This window comes from Otolemur garnettii, unplaced genomic scaffold (genome assembly GCF_000181295.1).
Source record: "Otolemur garnettii isolate 467f Iridium unplaced genomic scaffold, OtoGar3 scaffold00276, whole genome shotgun sequence".
Lineage (NCBI taxonomy): Eukaryota > Metazoa > Chordata > Mammalia > Primates > Galagidae > Otolemur > Otolemur garnettii.
The window spans coordinates 440,299-460,095 of NW_003852671.1; the positions used below are offsets into that span (position 1 = coordinate 440,299).

The 19,797-nt window shown below is 40.0% G+C and overlaps 1 protein-coding gene and 1 pseudogene across 2 annotated transcripts in view; both read left to right on the top strand.

Annotated features, from left to right (window-relative positions):
* The window catches only part of SUPT16H (SPT16 homolog, facilitates chromatin remodeling subunit), a 50,948-nt gene that overhangs the window by 6,376 nt on the left and 24,775 nt on the right, over positions 1-19,797 (top strand). Inside the window, exons 2-7 of the mRNA XM_012813534.2 lie at positions 12,627-12,719; positions 14,612-14,782; positions 16,535-16,687; positions 17,195-17,341; positions 18,253-18,404; positions 18,997-19,012. Coding sequence (XP_012668988.1) covers positions 12,627-12,719; positions 14,612-14,782; positions 16,535-16,687; positions 17,195-17,341; positions 18,253-18,404; positions 18,997-19,012 — 732 coding nt within the window. The remainder of the gene's footprint in view (positions 1-12,626; positions 12,720-14,611; positions 14,783-16,534; positions 16,688-17,194; positions 17,342-18,252; positions 18,405-18,996; positions 19,013-19,797) is intronic.
* Positions 12,870-13,318, top strand: LOC100961406 (annotated as a pseudogene). Its single transcript, XR_001161836.2, has one exon. The product of XR_001161836.2 is annotated as a small nuclear ribonucleoprotein Sm D2 pseudogene (transcript).

The following is a 19,797-nucleotide window of genomic DNA, read 5'->3' on the forward strand; positions in this document are numbered from 1 at the left end:
AAAAAAAAAAAAAAAAAAGCCTAACGTCTGAGTGAACAGTATTTTAGGGATGAGAAAATGGGCTCAGTCAAAAATCAACAGGAAACCTTCATAATAACTAGGTTATTACTGTTGTATGACTCTTGGAGATTTGAGTGTAATTCAGTCTTTCCTATTATTTTTTAAGTTAGAGCTGTTAAGAACGAAAAGCATTGCATTAGAAAATCTCAGGTGATAGTGTTGCATAATACAAGCAGGTTTTGTGTTTCTCTGTCCTCTTAAACTTACTGGGTCCTTTCAGGTATTTCCAGCCTTTTCATGATTGTGATTATTTTTACCTAATATTATATGATTAGCACTGTTCAGTGGGGAAACAAAAGAGACTACCTATCATTTTAGGATTCCAGCTACTTTGAAGACTGAGGGGTACAATATTCAGACGTACCTGTAATTTAAATCATTTAAGATCTTCCCATTAGGACAACCTATTTGAGTGGACCTTGACTTCATTCTGCTGTCTTTTATTTCAAAGAATTTCATGAGATGTCACAATAGCAGCTTATCAGCTGGTTTCAAAAGGAATAATGATCAATGCATTTGTTGATGCAAATCTATGCCAACAGTCAGGATTGGGGTAGTGGGCAGCTATGACCCTAAGAAAAGTTTGTGCCAACGAAGAATCCTAAATTATATGTCAGTGCTTCCTGGCTCTTGCTAATACTTACAATGGCTTAGTTTCTCATTCTAGGTTGTTACCTAAGCAGCTACCTTCTTTGGCTCAGGAAGGTATTTTAAAATATGATCTTCCCTTGGTATCCATGGGCAGTTAGTTCCAGTAAAATGTCATAAAGTTTGTATAACCTACATACCTTCTTTCATATCTTTAAATCTTTAGATTACTTACAATACATAATACAGTGTAAACAGTCGTTATACTGTAGTGTTTAGGGGATAATGACAAGGGAAAGAGTCTGCTTGTTTGATACAGATACAATTTTTTATTTAATATTTTTGATCCGAGGTAGAATGTGGGACCCCTGGATATGGAGGGCCAAAGTAATACAGGGCAATTCCTGTATTACTTTGAGTGAGACCGTGTCTTCTGTTCATCTCAGTTCTTTATATCTCCTCTCTAAAGTTAAGAGAAACCTTTAAATAATGCTGTGGTCTGGAGAAAAAGAAGAGGGTTAGATGAAAGTAAATGCCCAGGTAGGTTGGGATTTTTTAATTCTTGCTTAGTTTTTGTAGTCTGGTCCTCTACTTTTTGTATCTATTTTTTTATCCCTTTGTCACCTGTGCCTGGCGAATAGTAATCATTCAGTGAACAGTGGCAATTGATTTTTGAGCTTTCATGCATTTTTTTCTTGCTTTAAAGAGATTTCTATCCAGTCTCTAATTACGATGGCTGTAAGTCTAGCCTTTCTTAGAACTATTCACCTGTTGTCTTTCTGTGATTCTTATTACCCTTTTATTTTCAAAATTATTAAGAGTTTGGATAATAAATTATATGGGTATTCTAGCTATAACCAGACTTGAAACATATTTTTTTAGGGCAGTACCTTTTTGGTTCAGAGGAAAATAGTTGTTCTCTACTGCAGTATTTCCCCAACTTTTATCATTTTCAGATACCAATTTTTTTTTTTTTTTTTTTGAGACAGAGCCTCAAGCTGTCCCCCTGGGTAGAGTGCCGTGGCATTACAGCTCAGAGCAACCTCCAACTCCTGGGCTCAAGCGAGTCTCCTGCCTCCGCCTCCCAAGTAGCTGGGACCACAGGCGCCCGCCACAGCGCCCGGCTATTTTTTGGTTGCAGCCGTCATTGTTGTTTGGCGAGTCCGGGCTGGGGATTCGAACCCGCCACCTTAGGTGTACGTGGCTGGCGCCTTAGCCGGTTGAGCTATAGGCGCCGAGCCTTCAGATACCAATTTAACAGTTTTTTCAGATTCCTTACCACTTGTGCTGTATTATTTAATTTTAAATTTTATTTTTAATCAAGTAATGCACATAGTTTAAAAAAAAAACACACAATTCTAAAAAAAGGCTTCAAACAAAGAACAGTCACCTGTCTAGAAGCAACCACAGTTAGTTCTTTGGTTTCTTTCAAATTTCTCAATGTCTGTATACTGATATTTCTTGATTTCTGAATTTTGTGTTAACTATTAACTAACTGTTAATGATAGATTAGGATTTAACTTAACTTTCTATATAGTCATACTTATCCAAACTTCCAGATTCTTTAAAGATGTTTTCCTGACATGTTATGAAGAATTTTAGATACAGAAAAGTTGAAAGAATTTTATTGTGACCCTGTATACCCACCAACTAGATTATACAATTTTATTATACTTGCTTTATCACACATCATCCTTCTTAATAACTTTTTCCCACAATTTTTAGCAAAATAAGTGGTCAGTATTTACATTGTGGGGGCTCATGTGAATATTTTCACTACTGAATGAAGTAATCGAGTACTATTAACCTTTCTTTTTTATATAGTTTTATATTTTTCCTGGAATAATGATGACCTCATTTTTTCTCTTTTTAGAAATCTCCCTAGCCTTAATATTTTCCAAAAGGTATGCCATAATCATATCAGTCTTTTATTCTAAAATTTTTTCATACTCAGAAAATTTTATTGTTTTTACACACATACCCCCCTTTCTTTTACATTATCCTGCTATATCTGTAGTGGTTGCTCTTTGGGCCTATTGAACCTGGTGACTTTCCAGCATTGAGTACCTTGTATCTGAAAGCCCATGTTTTGTTTTTTTCTTCTTTTAATAGATTATTTTCTCTAACAGCTCTTTTTCTTTTAGACAGAGTCTTACTTTGTCACCTTCGGTAGAGTGCCATGGCCTCAAAGCTCGCAACACTCTTGGGCTTAAGCGATTCTTTTGCCTCAGCCTCCCAAGTAGCTGGGACTGCAGGCGCCTTCCACAATGCCTAAGTATTTTTAGACACGAGGTCTCTCTCTGGCTTAGGCTGGTCTTGAACTCATGAGGTCAGGCAATCCATCTGCCTCAGACTCCCAGAGTGCTAGAATTACCAGGCATGAGCCACTGTCCCAGCACTCTAACAGCTTTTAAGAAAAGATGCATAAAATATAAATTTCTTGAGCTCTTGTGTGGTTTTTTGGTGTTGTGTTGTTTTTTAGACAGAGTCTCACTCTGTTGTCCAGGCTAGAATGCCATGGTATCAACCTAGCTCACAGCAACCTCAGACTCCTGGTATAAGCAATCCTCCTGCCTCTTAAGTGGCTGGGACTACAGGTATATGCCACCATGCCTGGCTAATTTTTCTATTTTTAGTAGAGACAGGGTCTTGCCTTTTGCTCAGGCTGGTTTGCTCAGGCTGGCTTGTGTGTTTTAAGAAGTGTTATTCTATTTTCACTTTTGGTTAATAATATAAAGTTCAGTAGTATAAAATTCTGGGTCAAAAATCATTTTCTGCTCACAATTTTGAAGCCACTGTTTATCGTTCTCCATATTTTCAGTAATACTTTTGAGAAGGCTAATATGATTCTTTATCCAATATACAAGAGATGGAGTCTCCCTCTTGCTCAGGCTGGTCTCAAACTCCTGAGCTCAAGCATTCACCCACATCAGCCTCCCAAAGTACTACCAAATTTATCTTGCCTATTTTTTCTGAAATTTTAGAATCATACTTTGTGTTTTGAAATTTCACAGCAATGTACCTTGGTATGTCTCCTTCCCCCTCTACCCCCCCTCCCCTTGCATTGAATTGGGAACTGGAGAACTATTAATCTAAAACTCAACATTATTCAGGGCTGGAATCTTGTATTCGTTTCTGCCCTCCATTTCCTTATCCAGGAGTGGGGAACCTGTAGTGTTGGGTCTTCTGGATCCTTGAGCGCAGCATTTTGACTGAATCCAAGTTTTACAGAACAGATCATTTTGTGAAAAGGGGTGTGGCAGAGGATGACACTTTTCTTGCTTTCTTTGGTGCTTAGAAAAGAACAATCTTGAAATCATAAGGCCACAGGTTCCCCACCTCTCATTGTCTTCTATTTCCAGGGACTATTTCTTAACTTTATTTTCTCACCTTTCATTGAATTTTATTTTAGCTATTATTTTTTATTTCTTAGAGTTTTTATCCTCTGTTCTTTATGGATATAAGTATATTTATTTCCCCTATAGGAGATGTTTATTTAAAATTTTTCCCCCATCCTCTGCATTCACTTTCTTTGGGGTTTGTTTGCTTTTTCTCTTATTTAATGGTGACTTCTCCAAAATCAAAATGGAGGCTTGGTGCCTGTAGCACAGTGGTTACAGCTCTGGCGACATACACTGAGGCTGGCAGGTTCAAACCCAGCCAGGCCAGCTAAACAGCAATGACAACTACAACAAAAAAATAGCCAGGCATTGTGGCAGACTGTGTAGCCTCCCTAGCTACTTGGGAGGCTGACGTGGCAAGAGAATAGCTTAAGCCCAAGAGTTTGAAGTTGCTGTGAATTGTGATGCCGCAGCACTCTACTGAGGACAACATAGTGAGACTCTGTCTCGAAAAAATTTAAAAAAATAAATTCAGTTCAAAAAAATGAAAAAAATCAAAATGAGGCTCAGATACCCATCCATAATAAGAATTAAATAATGAACTGGAATCTCCGCAAGAGAGGAACCTCTCAACTGATAGTCATTACTGTAGAGTGAATGACCTTGCTTATTCCATGAAAGACCTCCTCCCAAAATGTTAGTATCTAAAAGTGTTTTCTTTGAATTCAATCAGGATATTCCAAAAAATCCTCTAATTTTTGTCATTTAAGCATTTGTTTCCAATTGTCATTCAGAGTACATTTTCACTTAATTCCTCAGTATTTAACATTTGCCTTCTGCTGGGTCTGGTATCTATTTTTTTTTTTTTGAGACAGAGTCTTATTATGTCACTCTCAATAGAGTGCTGAGGGATCACAGCTCACAGCAACCTCAAACTCTTGTGCTTAAGCAATTCTCTTGCCTCAGCCTCCCAAGTAGCTGGGACTACAGGTGCCCACCAAAAAGCCTGGCTATTTTTTGGTCGTAGTTGTCATTGTTGTTTGGCAAGTCCGGGCCGGGTTTGAACCCACCAGCCCCTGCAGCTATGGGTGCCAAGCCTGGGTCTGCTATCTAAATAAGAAGCCTTTCTGAGCCCAGTTCTCCAAAAACGGTTTATAAAGAAGGTTAAATAAAGTCTTTTACTGTCTCCAGATTTCTGAGAACTTGAGAGTTGTCTCATGATCTTACTGACCAGGCTTATGTTTTCAGCCCTGAATATATCCACTCATATATACACCCATTTCCTTTCCTGATACTCAGTGCTTCCTGAGTTTTGATCCCACTGGAGGCTCTTCCAGGTTTGTACAGTGAGCTCATACAAGCGTTCTGCATCCACAGGTTCAATTAACCATGATTGAAAATCAGAAAAAAAAATACTAAAAACATTTTTAAAATATAGTCAAACAACTATTTACATGGTTTTTACATCGTCTTAAGTATTATAACTAATCTACAGATCATTTAAAGTTTACAGGAAGTTGTACCTAGGTTATATACAAATACTATGTCATTTTGTACGTATAAAGGATGAGTTGAGCATCTATGGATTTGGGCTTCTGTGGGGTCCCTAGGACAATCCCCCATGGATACCAAGGAATGACTATACACTTATCATCAGTATCTTCCTGGTAAAGTTCTTGTCAGGCACTTAGCATATAGCTACCCCACCTCTGCTTACTGATTTATCACTCTGTTCTCTTTTCTTCTTTTCCTTTTTTGAGACAGAGTCTCACTTTGTCACCCTCAGTAGAGTGCCATGGCGACACAGCTCAAACAACCTCCAGCTCTTGGGCTTAGGTGATTTTCTTGCCTCAGCCTCTCAAGTAGCTAGGACTACAGGCACCTGCTGCAACACCCAGCTATTTTTTGTTACAGTTTGGCCAGGGCTGGGTTTGAACCTGACACCCTTGGTATATGGGCCTGGCGCTCTACTCACTGAGCCATAGGCACCGCTCTTCTTTTCATTTTTCAAAAAAAACTATTGAACTCTTTTAACCTAAATATAGTCAGAAATAATACTTTACATAATTATAAGTGTAGAATTGTGTCACTTATCAAAAATTGAAAGTAGCAGCTGGGTATGGTAGCACACCTATAATCTTAGCTCTTTGGGAGGCTTAGGTGGGTGGATTGCCTGAGCTCTCATGAGTTCAAGACCAGCCTGAGCCAGATCGAGACATCTTCTCCAAAAATAGCCAGGCATGTGGCAGATGCCTGTAGTCCCAGCTATTTGGGGGGCTGAGGCAAGAGAATTGCTTGAGCCCAAGAGTTTGAGGTTGCTGTGAGCTGTGATGCCACAGTACTCTACTGAGGGTGATAAAATGAGACACTGTCTCAAAAATAAAGACAGAAAGGTAACGTGGCTTACACTTATAATCCTAGCCCTCTGGGAGGCTGGGGCAGGCGAATTGCCTGAGCTCAGAAGTTTTGAGACCTGAGCAAGAGCAAAACCCCATCTCTAAAAAATAGCCAGGTATTATGGCCAGTGCCTCTAGTCTCAGCTTCTTGGGAAGCCGAAGCAAGAGGATCACTTGAGCCCGAGAGTTTGAGATTGCTGTGAGCTATGACACCATGGCACTCTACCAAGGGCGACAAATGAAACTCTGTCCCCCCAAAAAATAAATAAAAATAAAGGTAATGTAAACACCATTATTAGATTGTAGCAGAGCTGAAGGACTAGCCAAATATTTATGTAACTAACAGACTTAAAAGTATATACTCTGTATGCATTACATAACCGACAGCTAACTTTTGACTCAGTAACAATAATGATATAATGTATAACAAATTTTTAATCAACAGTCATTTTTTTTGTTTTTGTTTTTTTGAGACAAGAGTCTCACTCTGGCACCCTCTGTAAAGTGCCCTGGCGTCATACCTTATAGCAGCCTCAAACTCCTGGGCTCAAGCAGTCCTTTGCCTTTCAAGTAGGTGGGACTATGGGCGCCTGCTATGAGGCCCAGCTACTTTTTCTACTTTTGCTCAGGCTCATTTCAGTTCTTAAAAATGGCAAATACATGGCTCGGCGCCTATAGCTCAACCGGCTAAGGCGCCAGCCACGTACAGTAAGGTGGCAGGTTCGAATCCCCAGCCTGGACCCGCCAAACAACAATGACGGCTGCAACCAAAAAATAGCCAGGCGTTGTGGTGGGCACCTGTGGTCCCAGCTACTTGGAAGGCGGAGGCAGGAGACTCGCTTTAGCCCAGGAGTTGGAGGTTGCTATGAGCTGTAATGCCACGGCACTCTACCCAGGGGGACAGCTTGAGGCTCTGTCTCAAAAAAGAAAAAAAAAATGGCAAATACATAATAGTAGTTATTATGAGCTAGTCACTATTTCAAAAACTTTATGCACATTAACTCCTATTTGTTTATTTATTTATTTATTGAGTCTTTTTTTTTTTTTCACCCAGACTGGAGTGCAGTGATAGCACACTGCCTCCTTGAACTCCTGACCTCAAGTGATTCTCCTGCTTTTACCTCCCTAAGTGCTGGGATTGCAGTTGTGAGCCCGCACTGCACCTGGTCCATGTTACTCTCTTTATTTTATTTTAAATTTATATTTATTTTTCTAGAGATGGGGTCTTACTCTGTTACCCAGGCTGGAATGCAGTGTTGCAATCATAACTCACTGAAGCCTCAAATTCCTTGGCTCAAGTAACCCTGCCTCAGTATGCTACTGTGCCTGGCTATTTCTTGGGAATTTTTTGTTTTGGGGTTTTTTTTTGGTAGAAACAGGATCTCACCATGTTGCCCAAGTTGTTCTGGAACTCCTGGGCTCAAGAATCCTCCTGCCTTACCCTCCCAAAGTGCTGGGATTATAGGCATGAGTTGCTCACTGCACCTTCTAATTCTCACAAGAACAGTTATAAATAAAAAGATCAAAGAGAGGTTAAGAAAAGTGCTGGAGTCAAGGCATTCTGGCTTCAGAGTAACCCTTACCTAGCAGGTGTACTATTTCCCTAAATACAGAAGACAGACCCACACACAACTTGATATCTTGATATTTCTTATAGTTGTTGAAAGAAATTTTCAGGAAATTTAAGAAGTTGTCAGTACTAATATTGTACCTAAAAAGGTTGTCAGGTGACCCTAAGCCTCCTTATAGATAAAAATCAGAAACCTTGCAAAAAAATCCAATTTTATATTTAGGACCCTAATAAAGGTATTGCCTTAATCTGATTTGTTAACTAAAAGAAATAGAAATGGCTCGGTGCCTATAGCTCAACTGCTAGGGCACCAGCCACATACACCAGAGCTGGCAGGTTCAAATCCAGCCCGGGCCTGCCAAACAATAATGACAACTACAACCAAAAAATAGCCAGGCATTGTGGTGGAAACCTCTAGTCCCAGCTACTTGGGAGGCTGAGGCAAGAGAATCACTTAAGCCCAGGATTTGGAGATTGCTATGAGCTGTGATGCACCTACACTCTACCCAGGGTGACAGCTTGAGACTCTGTCTCAAAAAAAAGAAAAAGAAAGAAATGGTAGAAAAAAGTAACTTTATGCTTTACTGATTATATCCTAATAAAAAATACATTTTAAATTAACTTAATATGTGTAATGTAATTAGATTTTACTTTCAGCACCATTTTCTTATTTAGTAAAAACCTACATCATTTCTGAGTACGAGTGCCCTATATATAGGAGGGCTATATATTTTTGTGAGGATTTTGAGGATGCTAGGCCTTGATAATAATGTGTATTGAGTATGGTAATGTGTACACACCTGGAGTTTTATTGTGAAGAGTACAGATAATTAAAAATTCCCATATTATGGGTGCAGTGGGCTCACTCCTGTACAGCACTCTGGGAAGCAGGTGGATTGCCTGTTCACAGGTTGAGTAAGAGTAAGACCCATCAGGCGTTGTGGCTGGCGCCTGCAGTCCCAGCTACTTGGGAGGCTGAGGCAAGAGAATCACTTGAGCCTAAGAGTTTCAGATTGCTACGAGCAAGTATAGTTAGGTGCCACTGCCTTGCTTATACTAAGTTATTAGCAGTTTTAACTACCATTATTTTTGCATCATCAGTGAGAGCTAATAAAAAACTTCTTGGCTTGGCACTTGTGGCTCAAGCAGCTAAGGCGCCAGCCACATACACCTGAGCTGGTGGGGTTGAATCCAACCCAGGACCGCCAAAAAACAATGACGGCTGCAACCAAAAAATAGCCGGGCATTGTGGCGGGTGCCTGTAGTCCCAGCTACTTGGGAGGCGGAGGCAGGAGACTCACTTGAGCCCAGGAGTTGGAGGTTGCTGTGAGCTGTGATGCCATGGCACTTCACCCAGGGCAATAGCTTGAGGCTCTGTCTAAAAAAAAAAATAACTTCTTACTAACGTGAAAGCAAACATTTCTCACCAAAAATCAGTGGGGGAATACATATACTTTATATAGTAACTTTGCATAGTATATTTTCTTGGGGTAGGCAAATACAGCAGGACCCTCATTTGCTATCACATTTGTATTTATTAGTAACCAGAAACTGGCTCAGCTCCTGTAGCTCAGCGGCTAGGCGCCAACCACATACACCAGAGCTGGCAGGCTCGAATCCAGCCTGGACCTGCCAAACAATAAAAAAACAAAATAGCTGGGCGTTGTGGCAGGGGCTTGTAGTTCCAGCTACTTGAGAAGCTGAGGCAAGAGACTTTCTTAAGCCCAAGAGTTTGAGATTTCTGTGAGCTGTGACAGCACGGCATCCAGGGAGACAGCTTGAGACTCTGTGTCCAAAAAAAAAAGTAGCCAGAAGCCATAAAACGTGGAGAGCCTTTCTTATGTAGGTATTTATCCTGACTTCATAAGGGAAGCCAGAATTATAGTCCAGAATTACCAGGGTTTTGCTTTATAGAACCATTCAAGAGTAGCTAATGTTTAGAGAATTCAACTGCCTTTATTTTAAAACTTACTACAAAGCTCCAGTAATCAAAACAGCATGGTGCTAGCAATGAGGAAAGATTATAGTATTTTTAGTAAATGATGGTGAGATGACTAGATATCCACATGTAAAAGAAATGAAGTTGGGCTGGTCCTCATAGTATACATAAAAGTTAAAATGAGTTATATATTTAAATGGAAGAGCTAAAACTGAAACTCTTATAGAAGCAGTAGAGTAAATCTTAATGACCTTGGGCTGGACAAAAACCTTAAAGTAGATATGACACCAAATGCACAAGAAAATAGATAAATTGGACTTTAAAATTAGAAACATAGGTGTGTTAATGGACACTATCAGGAAATGAAAAGACATTGCAAGAATGGGAGGAAATATTTGCAAGTCAGATGTGATAATGGACTTACATCTAGAATATAAGAACTCTCTTTTTGAGATGGAGTCTCAAGCGATTGCCCTGGATAGAGTACCATGATGTCACAGTTCACAGCAGCTTCCAACTCTTGGGCTTACGCGATTCTCTTGCCTTAGCCTCCCAAGTAGCTGGGAATACAGGCACCTGCCATAATGCCCAGCTTTTTTTTTTTTTGTGGCAGTTGTCATTGTTTTAGCTGGCCCAGGCCAGGTTGAACCCCACCAGCCTCGGTGTATGTTGCCAGAGCCCTACCTACTGAGCTACAGGTACCGCCCTAGAATATAAGAACTCTTACAACTGAATAATAAAGCAATAACTTGATTACAGAATGGGCAGAGGATCTGAATAGGCATTTCTCCAAATAAGATAGAAGAATTATCAATAATCTTCATGAAATGAAGCTCAGTATCATTATCCATCAGGGAAATGCAAAACTATAGTGAGATACTAATATATCCATGAGATGCCTATAAGCAAAAAGAAAGATAACAAATGTTGACCAGTGGCTTGGCCCCTGTAGCTCAGCAGCTAGGGTACCACCACTGGAACTGGTGGGTTCAAATCCAGCCTGGGCCAGCCAAACAATAATGACAACTACAACCAAAAAATAGCCGGGTGTTGTGGTGGGCACCTGTAGTCCCAGCTACCCGGGAGGCTGAGGCAAGAGAATCACTTAGGCTCAAGAGTTTAAGGTTGCTGTGAGCTGTGACGCCATGGCACTCTACCCAGGGTGACAGCTTGACTCTGTCTCACACACACAAAAAAATGTCAGCCAACAAATAGAAAAGTTACAGCCTTCATGCAGTCTTGTTAGGAATGTAAGCGGGTACATGCAATTTGGAAAACAGCCTGGAGATTCCTCCAAATGCTAAACAGAGTTACCATCTGACCCACCATTTCCTCTCCTAGGTATATACCTAAAAGATATATGTCCACACAAAAACATACAAATGTTTATGGTGGCATTATTCATTTAAAAAAATGTGGAAACCCATGTGTTCAGCAGCTGATGAATGGATAGGTAAAATGTAACGTGAAATATTCACGGCCAGGCATGGTCACTCATGGCTATAATCCTAGCACTCTGGGAGGCTGAGGTGGGTGGATCTCTTTAGTTCAGGAGTTGGCAACCAACCTGAGCAAGAACAAAACCCCGTCTCCAATAAAACAGCTAGGTGTTGTGAGTGCCTGTAGTCTAAGGTGAGCAGGCGTCCCGCAGCGTTTTTAAAAAGTCTCAGTTTTTGGAAAGAATGCACGACCAGCTAGGGAACGCGGGACAATGGGAAGGGAATTGGTTTTGGCTGCTGAAAAGGTTAATGTAACTCAATTTGGGAATGAAGAGGTTAATGTAACTTCATTTGGAAATGAAAAGGCTAATGTAAACTCCCTACTCCCCTCCTGGGCAAGGTTGCCCAGGTGGACCAGCACCCTACTCCTTTGAGCCACAGGCACTGCCCTATACATAATTTTTTTTTTAATATATTATATTTGTAAATTGTACTTATGTTGAAATTTTAAAAATATAGATTACAAGACTGTTTTTGTGTTCTATGAAAGTTTTTGTTGCTCCATATAGACCCAATTTTTAATTAAGAACCCTCCCCCCCATGGCGTCCTGCTTTACCAGTGTTAAAATCTGGTCACCTTACTGTTGTCCCAGTTACTCAGGAGGCTGAGGCAAGAAGGTCACTTAAGCCCAAGAGTGTGAGGTTGCTGCAAGATATGATACCATTGTACTGTACCCAGCCTGACAAAATGAAACTCTATCTCAAAAAAGAATATAGTATTGATACATGCTACAACACAGATGAACCTTGGAAACATATTAAGTGAAAGAGGCAGACAGAAAGGCTACATTTTTTTATGTGATTCCAGTTCTATAAATTGCCCAAAATAGACAATCCATAGAGATGAAAATTAGATTAGCAGATGTCTAGGACTGGGGAGCAAGCAGGGGTAGATGGAAAATAATTGCTGAAGGGCACAGACTCTTTGGGGAGAGGAAAATGTTTCACAATTAGATTGTGGTAACAATTGCATAATTATGACTATACTAAAAACCATAACATTGTATACTTTAAATGGATGAATTGGATGTGAATTCTGTCTCAATAAAGCTGTTTATAAAAAAAAAAAAAAAGATGAGAACTAATTAATAGCTGTGAGGTTGCCAGGCAGGCACTACCTTAATTTTGAAATTTCTATCAGGAAGAAGTTGTACATGTCCTGAGTAAATAATGAAGTATATTCCTGTTTTATCAGTGTAAAAAGAAAGTGACTAAATTATCTACTCTTTTCAGAAAGGAGAAGATGAATATGCCAATGTTGATGCCATCGTTGTATCAGTGGGTGTTGATGAAGAAATTGTTTATGCCAAATCAACTGCCTTACAGGTGAGAGGTTTACAGCAGTTTTTAACCCTTTGAGTTAGTGAATCATCCACTGCACTGTTCAGTATGGTAGCACCATTACAAATTCATTTCCTAAGTCCCACCAGCTGGGTTTAAGGTGCTCAGGAGTGGCTACTGGCAGATACAGAATATTTCTGTCACCTCAGAGACAGAAGCAATGCAGAGAAGGAAGTGACTTGAGAGCACAGCTACCACCATGAGCCTCCTCAACAAGCCCAAGAGTGAGATGACCCCAGAAGAGCTACAGAAGCAGGAGGAAGAAGAATTTAACACTGGTCCACTCTCTGTGCTCCCACAGTCAGTCAAGAACAACACCCAAGTGCTTATTAATTGCCGCAATAACAAGAAATTCCTGGGCCCAGTGAAGGCCTTTGATAGGCACTGCAACATGGTGCTGGAGAATGTGAAGGAGATGTGGACTGAGGTCCCCAAAAGTGGCAAGGGTAAGAAGAAGTCCAAACCAATCAACAAAGACCACTATACCTCCAAGATGTTCCTGTGTGGGGACTCGGTCATTGTGGTCCTACAGAACCCACTTATCGCTGGCAGATAGGGCCCTCTTCCCCACTGATAGCTTGCTCCCATGTCCTGTGAAGCCTTACTCTTTGTGATGGGAATAATAAAGCCCTGTGGTTTTTTTTCTAAAAAAAGAAAGGAAGAAAAAAGAATATTTCTGTCATCGCATGAAGTACAGTTGGATTTAGCACTTATTTAGGACATAGGAAAGTATATTAATCAATATGGATTTAACTGCATATAACAGAAATATCTGCATAATAGTGTGTTAAATAAAATGTCTTTTCTTACATACAGTAGAACCTCCATAGTTGACCACCTCCTTAAGTTGACTCAATTTTCAAAGACCACACAGGTGCTACATGTGCATATCAGTACAATAGGCCTGGTTCCCTTTGTTGATCAGTTTGTTATAGTCCCTTGGGTGGTCAGCTTACAAAGGTTCTACTGTATAGTCTTCATGGACCCAGGCTTTCTGTATAATACAAAGTGGCTGCTGGAACTCCCAACTGTTTCATCTATATTTCAAGCAAAAAGAAAAAGGGAAGAAATGAAAAACTTTTATTTTAAGAAAACATGTTTGAAGTCCTACATATTACTTCCAGTTAACAGTTCTCGGCCAGGCTTGGCGCCCATTGCTCAGTGGTTAGGGCACCAGCTAAATATGCCAAAGCTGGCAGGTTCAAACCCGCCTCAGGCCTGCTAAACAACAATGACAACTGCAACAACAACAAAAAAAATAGCCAGGCGTTGTGGTGGGCACCTGTAGTCCCAGCTACTTGGGAGACAGGCAAGAGAATCGCTTAAGCCCAGGAGTTTGAGGTAGCTATGAGCTGTAATACCATGGCACTCTACTGATAGCAACATAGTAAGACTCTCTCAAAAAAGAAAAGAAAAGACTTCTTGGCCATACTTAGTGTCAAGAAAAGATAAGAAGTAGAATTTTTATGATTGGTAATGTACCCAGCTAAAAATCCAAAACCTTTGGGAGAAGAGAGAAATGAATAATTGGTGGGCTACTAGCAATTTTTGCGGAGGTATAATGCATAGTTCCCTGAGGTTACTCTATCCCTTTTTTTATATATACATAAAATTTTCTTGTACTTAACAGCTTCAATAAATACAAATTGTCCAAATGATTTGATGGGTTTTATTATGGAATCGGCTTTTATATGCTTGAACTATAATATATTAGACTATGTACCTTTTATCTTGTTCTAATAAATTGTCAACTGGCCAATTTTATTTCATTTGTATTCACATCCAGGTTCTTCACCCCATATTATCTTGAAGTTAATCATAAGTCTGTTAATTTTTTTAATCTGTAATACTGTTGTCACTCTTATCTTTTTCTGTAGACATGGCTCTTTGGTTATGAACTTACTGATACTATCATGGTCTTCTGTGATGACAAAATCATCTTTATGGCTAGCAAGAAAAAAGTGGAGTTCTTGAAACAGATTGCCAATACTAAGGGCAATGAGAATGCTAATGGAGCCCCTGCTATCACACTGCTAATACGAGAAAAGGTCAGGATTAATAAAGAATGTGTTATAAATGTGAAAGAATAAAAGCACTGAATAGAAATGCCTTATAGGAATTTAAAAGAATGCAAGAAAGAAGTTGTACCTTTTTTTTAATCAACAGAAATTCTTATCAAAAATGAATGTGCTAGGCTGGACACAGTGGCTCATGCCTATAATCCTAATTCTCTGGGAGGCTGAGGCAGCTGGATTGCCCTGATCTCACAGGTTCAAGACCAGCCTGAACAAGAGCAAGACCCTGTCTCTAAAAATAGCCAGATGTTGTGGTAGGCGCCTGTAGTCCCAGTTGCTTGGGAGACTGAGGCAAGAGAATCACTTGAGGTTGGAGGTTGCTGTGAGCTGTGACACCACAGCTCTCTACCAAGGGTGACAAAGTGAGACTCTATATCACAAAAAATAAAAAAAAAAATGAATATGCTACAGCAAAGTGACACTCAGTGCACATGGTCAGATGGGCAGGGTGGAGATAGGACAGGTGGGTCAGCCAAAGACCAGAGCTAGTGACTACTGAAACCTGCTTACAGGCTGGAGTGTACAGGCCCAGTACAAAATACAAAAATAAATTCTGTGCTCCAGCTATCCCTGGAAAGAAAAGAATTTAATAACTTTATTAAAGACTTGTGCTTTGTTTTCTTCTCAGTACCTTAATCATAACTGTAAATATCCTTATTGAAACTCAGATATTCCTCATTTCCAGGTTTGTTTGGTTTTTTTGTTTTTGTTTTTGTTTTCAGGGTTTTTTTGGCCGGGGCTGGATTTGAACCCACCACCTCCAGCATATGGGGCCTGTGCCCTACTCCTTTGAACCATAGGCACCGCCCTTGTTTTGTTTTTTGAAACAGAGTCTCACTTTGGCGCCCCCAGTAGAGTACTGTATTTGTCATAGCTCACAGCAACCTCAAACTCTTGGGCTCAAGCACTTCTCTTGCCTCAGCCTCCCAAGTAGATGTAACTAACTATAGGCGCCTGCCACAATACGTGGCTTATTTTTTTTTTTTTTTAGAGACGGGATCTTGCTCTATCTCAGGCTAATCTCGAACTCATGAGATTCAGGTGATCTGCCCACCATACCTGGTCTTCTCATTTCCAGTTTTCATCAAATTGTCATACTGCCTACCCAACAACATAAGGATTTTTTATCAGGATATTGTTTATCAATGTGTTTGAATTTCTAAGCTGTTCCTGAAGAAAAAGAGTAGCCTTAACAACTTACAGCACTTTCATTTAACTATATAAAAATATTTTTTAGGCTCGGCGCCTGTGGCTCAAGCGGCTAAGGCGCCAGCCATGTACACCCAAGGTGGCGGGTTCGAATCCAGCCCAGGCCGCCAAACAACAATGATGGCTGCAACCAAAAAATTGCCGGGCGTTGTGGGAGGCTGAGGCAGGAGACTCGCTTGAGCCCAGGAGTTGGAGGTTGCTGTGAGCTGTGATGCCACTGGCACTCTACTCAGGGGGGCAGCTTGAGGCTCTGTCTCAAAAAAAAAAAAAAAATTATTTTATATATATATATAATATATAAAAATATAAATATATATATATATATTTTTTTTTAAACTGTGCTAAGTTTTAGTATGTTTTAATTTGCCCTAAATAAGTAGATGGGGATGGAGGGAGAATATATTCTTTCCACAGTTTAATATTCCTTTTTGCCTATTAGTAGTAGAACCTTTATGTCTTAATTCCAAAACTAATGAACAGACCCCCTCCCCCTTTCTTTTCCTGTGGCACTGATAGAATGAAAGTAATAAGAGCAGCTTTGACAAAATGATTGAAGCCATTAAAGAAAGCAAGAGTGGCAAGAAGATTGGAGTGTTCAGCAAAGACAAATTCCCTGGAGAGTTCATGAAAAGTTGGAATGACTGCCTCAACAAAGAGGGCTTTGACAAAGTAAGAATACTACTGGAAAGTAGCAAATTGGGAGAAGACAGAAGTGTAATGGGCTTCCATACAGTGTAACAAGGATGTTTGTTTTGAGGAAACTATTCACATTTTTATCTCCTTTGGCTGAGCAATCTGCAAGTTTTGACTTTTCAGTCAGAAAACAGGGCACTCCAATTTAGAGTTAGAAACTGAGAAAATTCTTATCCAAAAAGTATTTTTCTTTTCTTTTCTTCTGCTTTCTTACCTGTCTTCTTTTGTCAGTTTTTACAAAAACTACTACAGAAGGAAATTTAAATTTTAAGTAATAGCTTAATGTCTCTTAGAGCACACACCTTGACCTTGCAAAGATCTCTTTCAAATGTTTAGTTCATAAAGAGATTATTTAACATTTTTAATATTACTAATAAATAGTTTGCAATCAAATGTTATCACTGATAATATTCAAATTGGGAGAGATGCATTTCTTGGGCAGCTCTATATTTGCATGTTAGAAACTTACCACTTTGACTACAGATAGATATCAGTGCAGTTGTGGCATATACCATTGCTGTAAAGGAAGATGGGGAGCTGAACCTAATGAAGAAAGCAGCCAGCATCACCTCTGAGGTCTTCAACAAATTCTTCAAGGAAAGAGTCATGGAAATAGTTGATGCAGATGAGGTAAAAGTGTCTTTTCACTATTTTTGTTTTGTTTTGTTTTTGTTTTATGAGACCAGGTTGCATTTTGTTGCCAGTTTGGTCGTTATTATCATAGCTCACTGCATTCTCAAACTCATGGGCTCAAGAGATGATCCTCCTGCCTCAGACTCCCAGGTAGCTGGGACTAGAGGCATGTCCCACCATATCCAGCTAAATTTTGTTATATTTTGTTGAGATGGGGATCTTGCTATTTTGCTCAGGCTCCTTTTTTCAGTTTTAGTAAAGCTATATTAAGTCCCTACCCTGAAAGTTTTTTGGTGTATGTTCAGTGTCCTTTTAAAGTTAAGACTTTGGCTCAGCGACTATGGCTCAAGCAGCTAAGATGCCAGCCACATACACCTAAGGTGGTGGGTTCGAATCCAGCCCGGGCCCACCAAACAACAATAATGGCTGCAACCAAAAAATAGCCGGGCGTTGTGGCGGGCACCTGTGGTCTCAGGTACTTGGGAGGCTGAGGCAGGAGACTCACTTAAACCCAGGAGTTGGAGGTTGCTGTGAGCAGTGAAGCCATGGTACTCTACCCGGGGCTCAGCTTAAGGCTCTGTCTCCAAAAATAAAAAAATTAAAAAAATAAAGTTAAGACTTTGACACTTAAGTTAGTGGTAATTGTGTTATCTCTCTTTCAAAATTCTTGTACACTTGTGGTATGATTTCTTGAGGTTTCCTATTATTTTACTTGAGAATCTTTGGAAGAGCTATGAATCATAAATAACTGTTCTCCAAACTGTTATCTGTTGTGTAAACCATCTCATAAAACTTTTATGTCATCCTGTAGGATATCAGGATATATGTTGTTGTCAAATGATAACATCCAAACACTCCCCTTTGTCACCCTTTAATATGTGTTATTTTATTTCTGGGTACTCTTACAGAAAGTTCGACACAGCAAACTGGCTGAGTCTGTGGAAAAGGCCATTGAAGAGAGAAAATACCTAGCTGGGGCAGACCCTTCTACTGTGGAAATGTGTTATCCTCCTATCATTCAGAGTGGTGGCAACTATAATCTCAAGTTCAGTGTTGTGAGGTAAGTATGAGAACTTCATAATATAGCAGCCAGAGTTTGACTTAAGAGTAGGAGACAGATTAACCAGTAATCTGCATTCCACATTTTTTGTCATTCTATGTGCATTTCTGTTTTATTTCACATAATACTCATTTCTTTCATTAGCATTTGATTATAAGCATTTTTCCAAATGCTAGAAAAATGCAAAACATGCTTAAATTAAAATTTTATTAGATGAAAACAAATTAAAAGAAATAATGTTATTAGATGTACCATTCATCTTCTAATTTTATTGATTTATTTATTCATTTATTTTTTCTTGAGACAGAGCCTCAAGCTGTTGCCCTGGGTAGAGTGCTGTTGCATCACAGCTCACAACAACCTCTAACTCCTGGGTTTAAGCAGTTCTCTTGCTGCCTCAGCCTCCCAAGTAGCTGGGACTACAGGCTCCCACCACAACGCCCAGCTATTTTTTGGTTGTAGTTATCATTGTTGTTTGGCGGGCTTGGGCTGGATTCAAACCCACCAGCTTTGGTGTATGTGGCTGGTGCCTTAGCTGCTTGAGCTACAGGCGCCAACCCATCCTCTTCTAATTTTAAAAAATACCGTAAAGAACACTATTCCCCCTGGTGAGTCTGAAGAGGCTATTTATAACCCATTAATTCATGAAGTACTAGTGGATAACTGACTCTTCATAGCTGTGCTATTAGACTATGATGGATTCAATTCGGTATATTCCTTAATATAGAACATACCTTCTCCCTAAATTTTTACCCTAGAAATTTTGGTTATTGGTTTTTACTTCAGAGCTTTTTTTTTTGTTTAAGAGTCCATTTTGTTGCCCAGGTAGACTGCTGTGGCGTCTTAGCTCACAGCAACCTCAAACTCTTGGGCTTAAGCGATCCTCTTGCCTCAGCCTTCCAAGTAGCTGGCACTGTAGGCACCTGCCACAATGCCTGGATTATTCTTAGAAAGGGGGTCTTGCTCTTAAACAGCATGGTCTCAGACCCCTGAGGTTAAGCAGTCTACCTACCTCAGCCTCTCACATGCCTCCATTACAGGCATGAGCCTCAGCACCTGTAGTTCAGTGGTTAGGGTCCCAGCCACATATACTAGGGCTGGCGACTTCAAACCTGGCCAGAACCTGCTGAACAACAACAACAAAATAACTGGGCATTGTGGCAGGCACCTGTGGTCCCAACTACTTGGGAGACTGAGGCAAGAAGATCACTTGAGCTCAGGAGTCTGAGGTTGCTGTGAGTTGTGATGCTAAGGCACTCTACCAAGGGCAACATAGTGATACTCTGTCTCCAAAAAACAAAAAACTTGTTTGTTTAAAAGAGAAGTTTAGGGCTCAGCGCTTGCGGCTCAAGTGGCTAAGGTGCCAGCCACATACACCTAAGGTGGTGGGTTC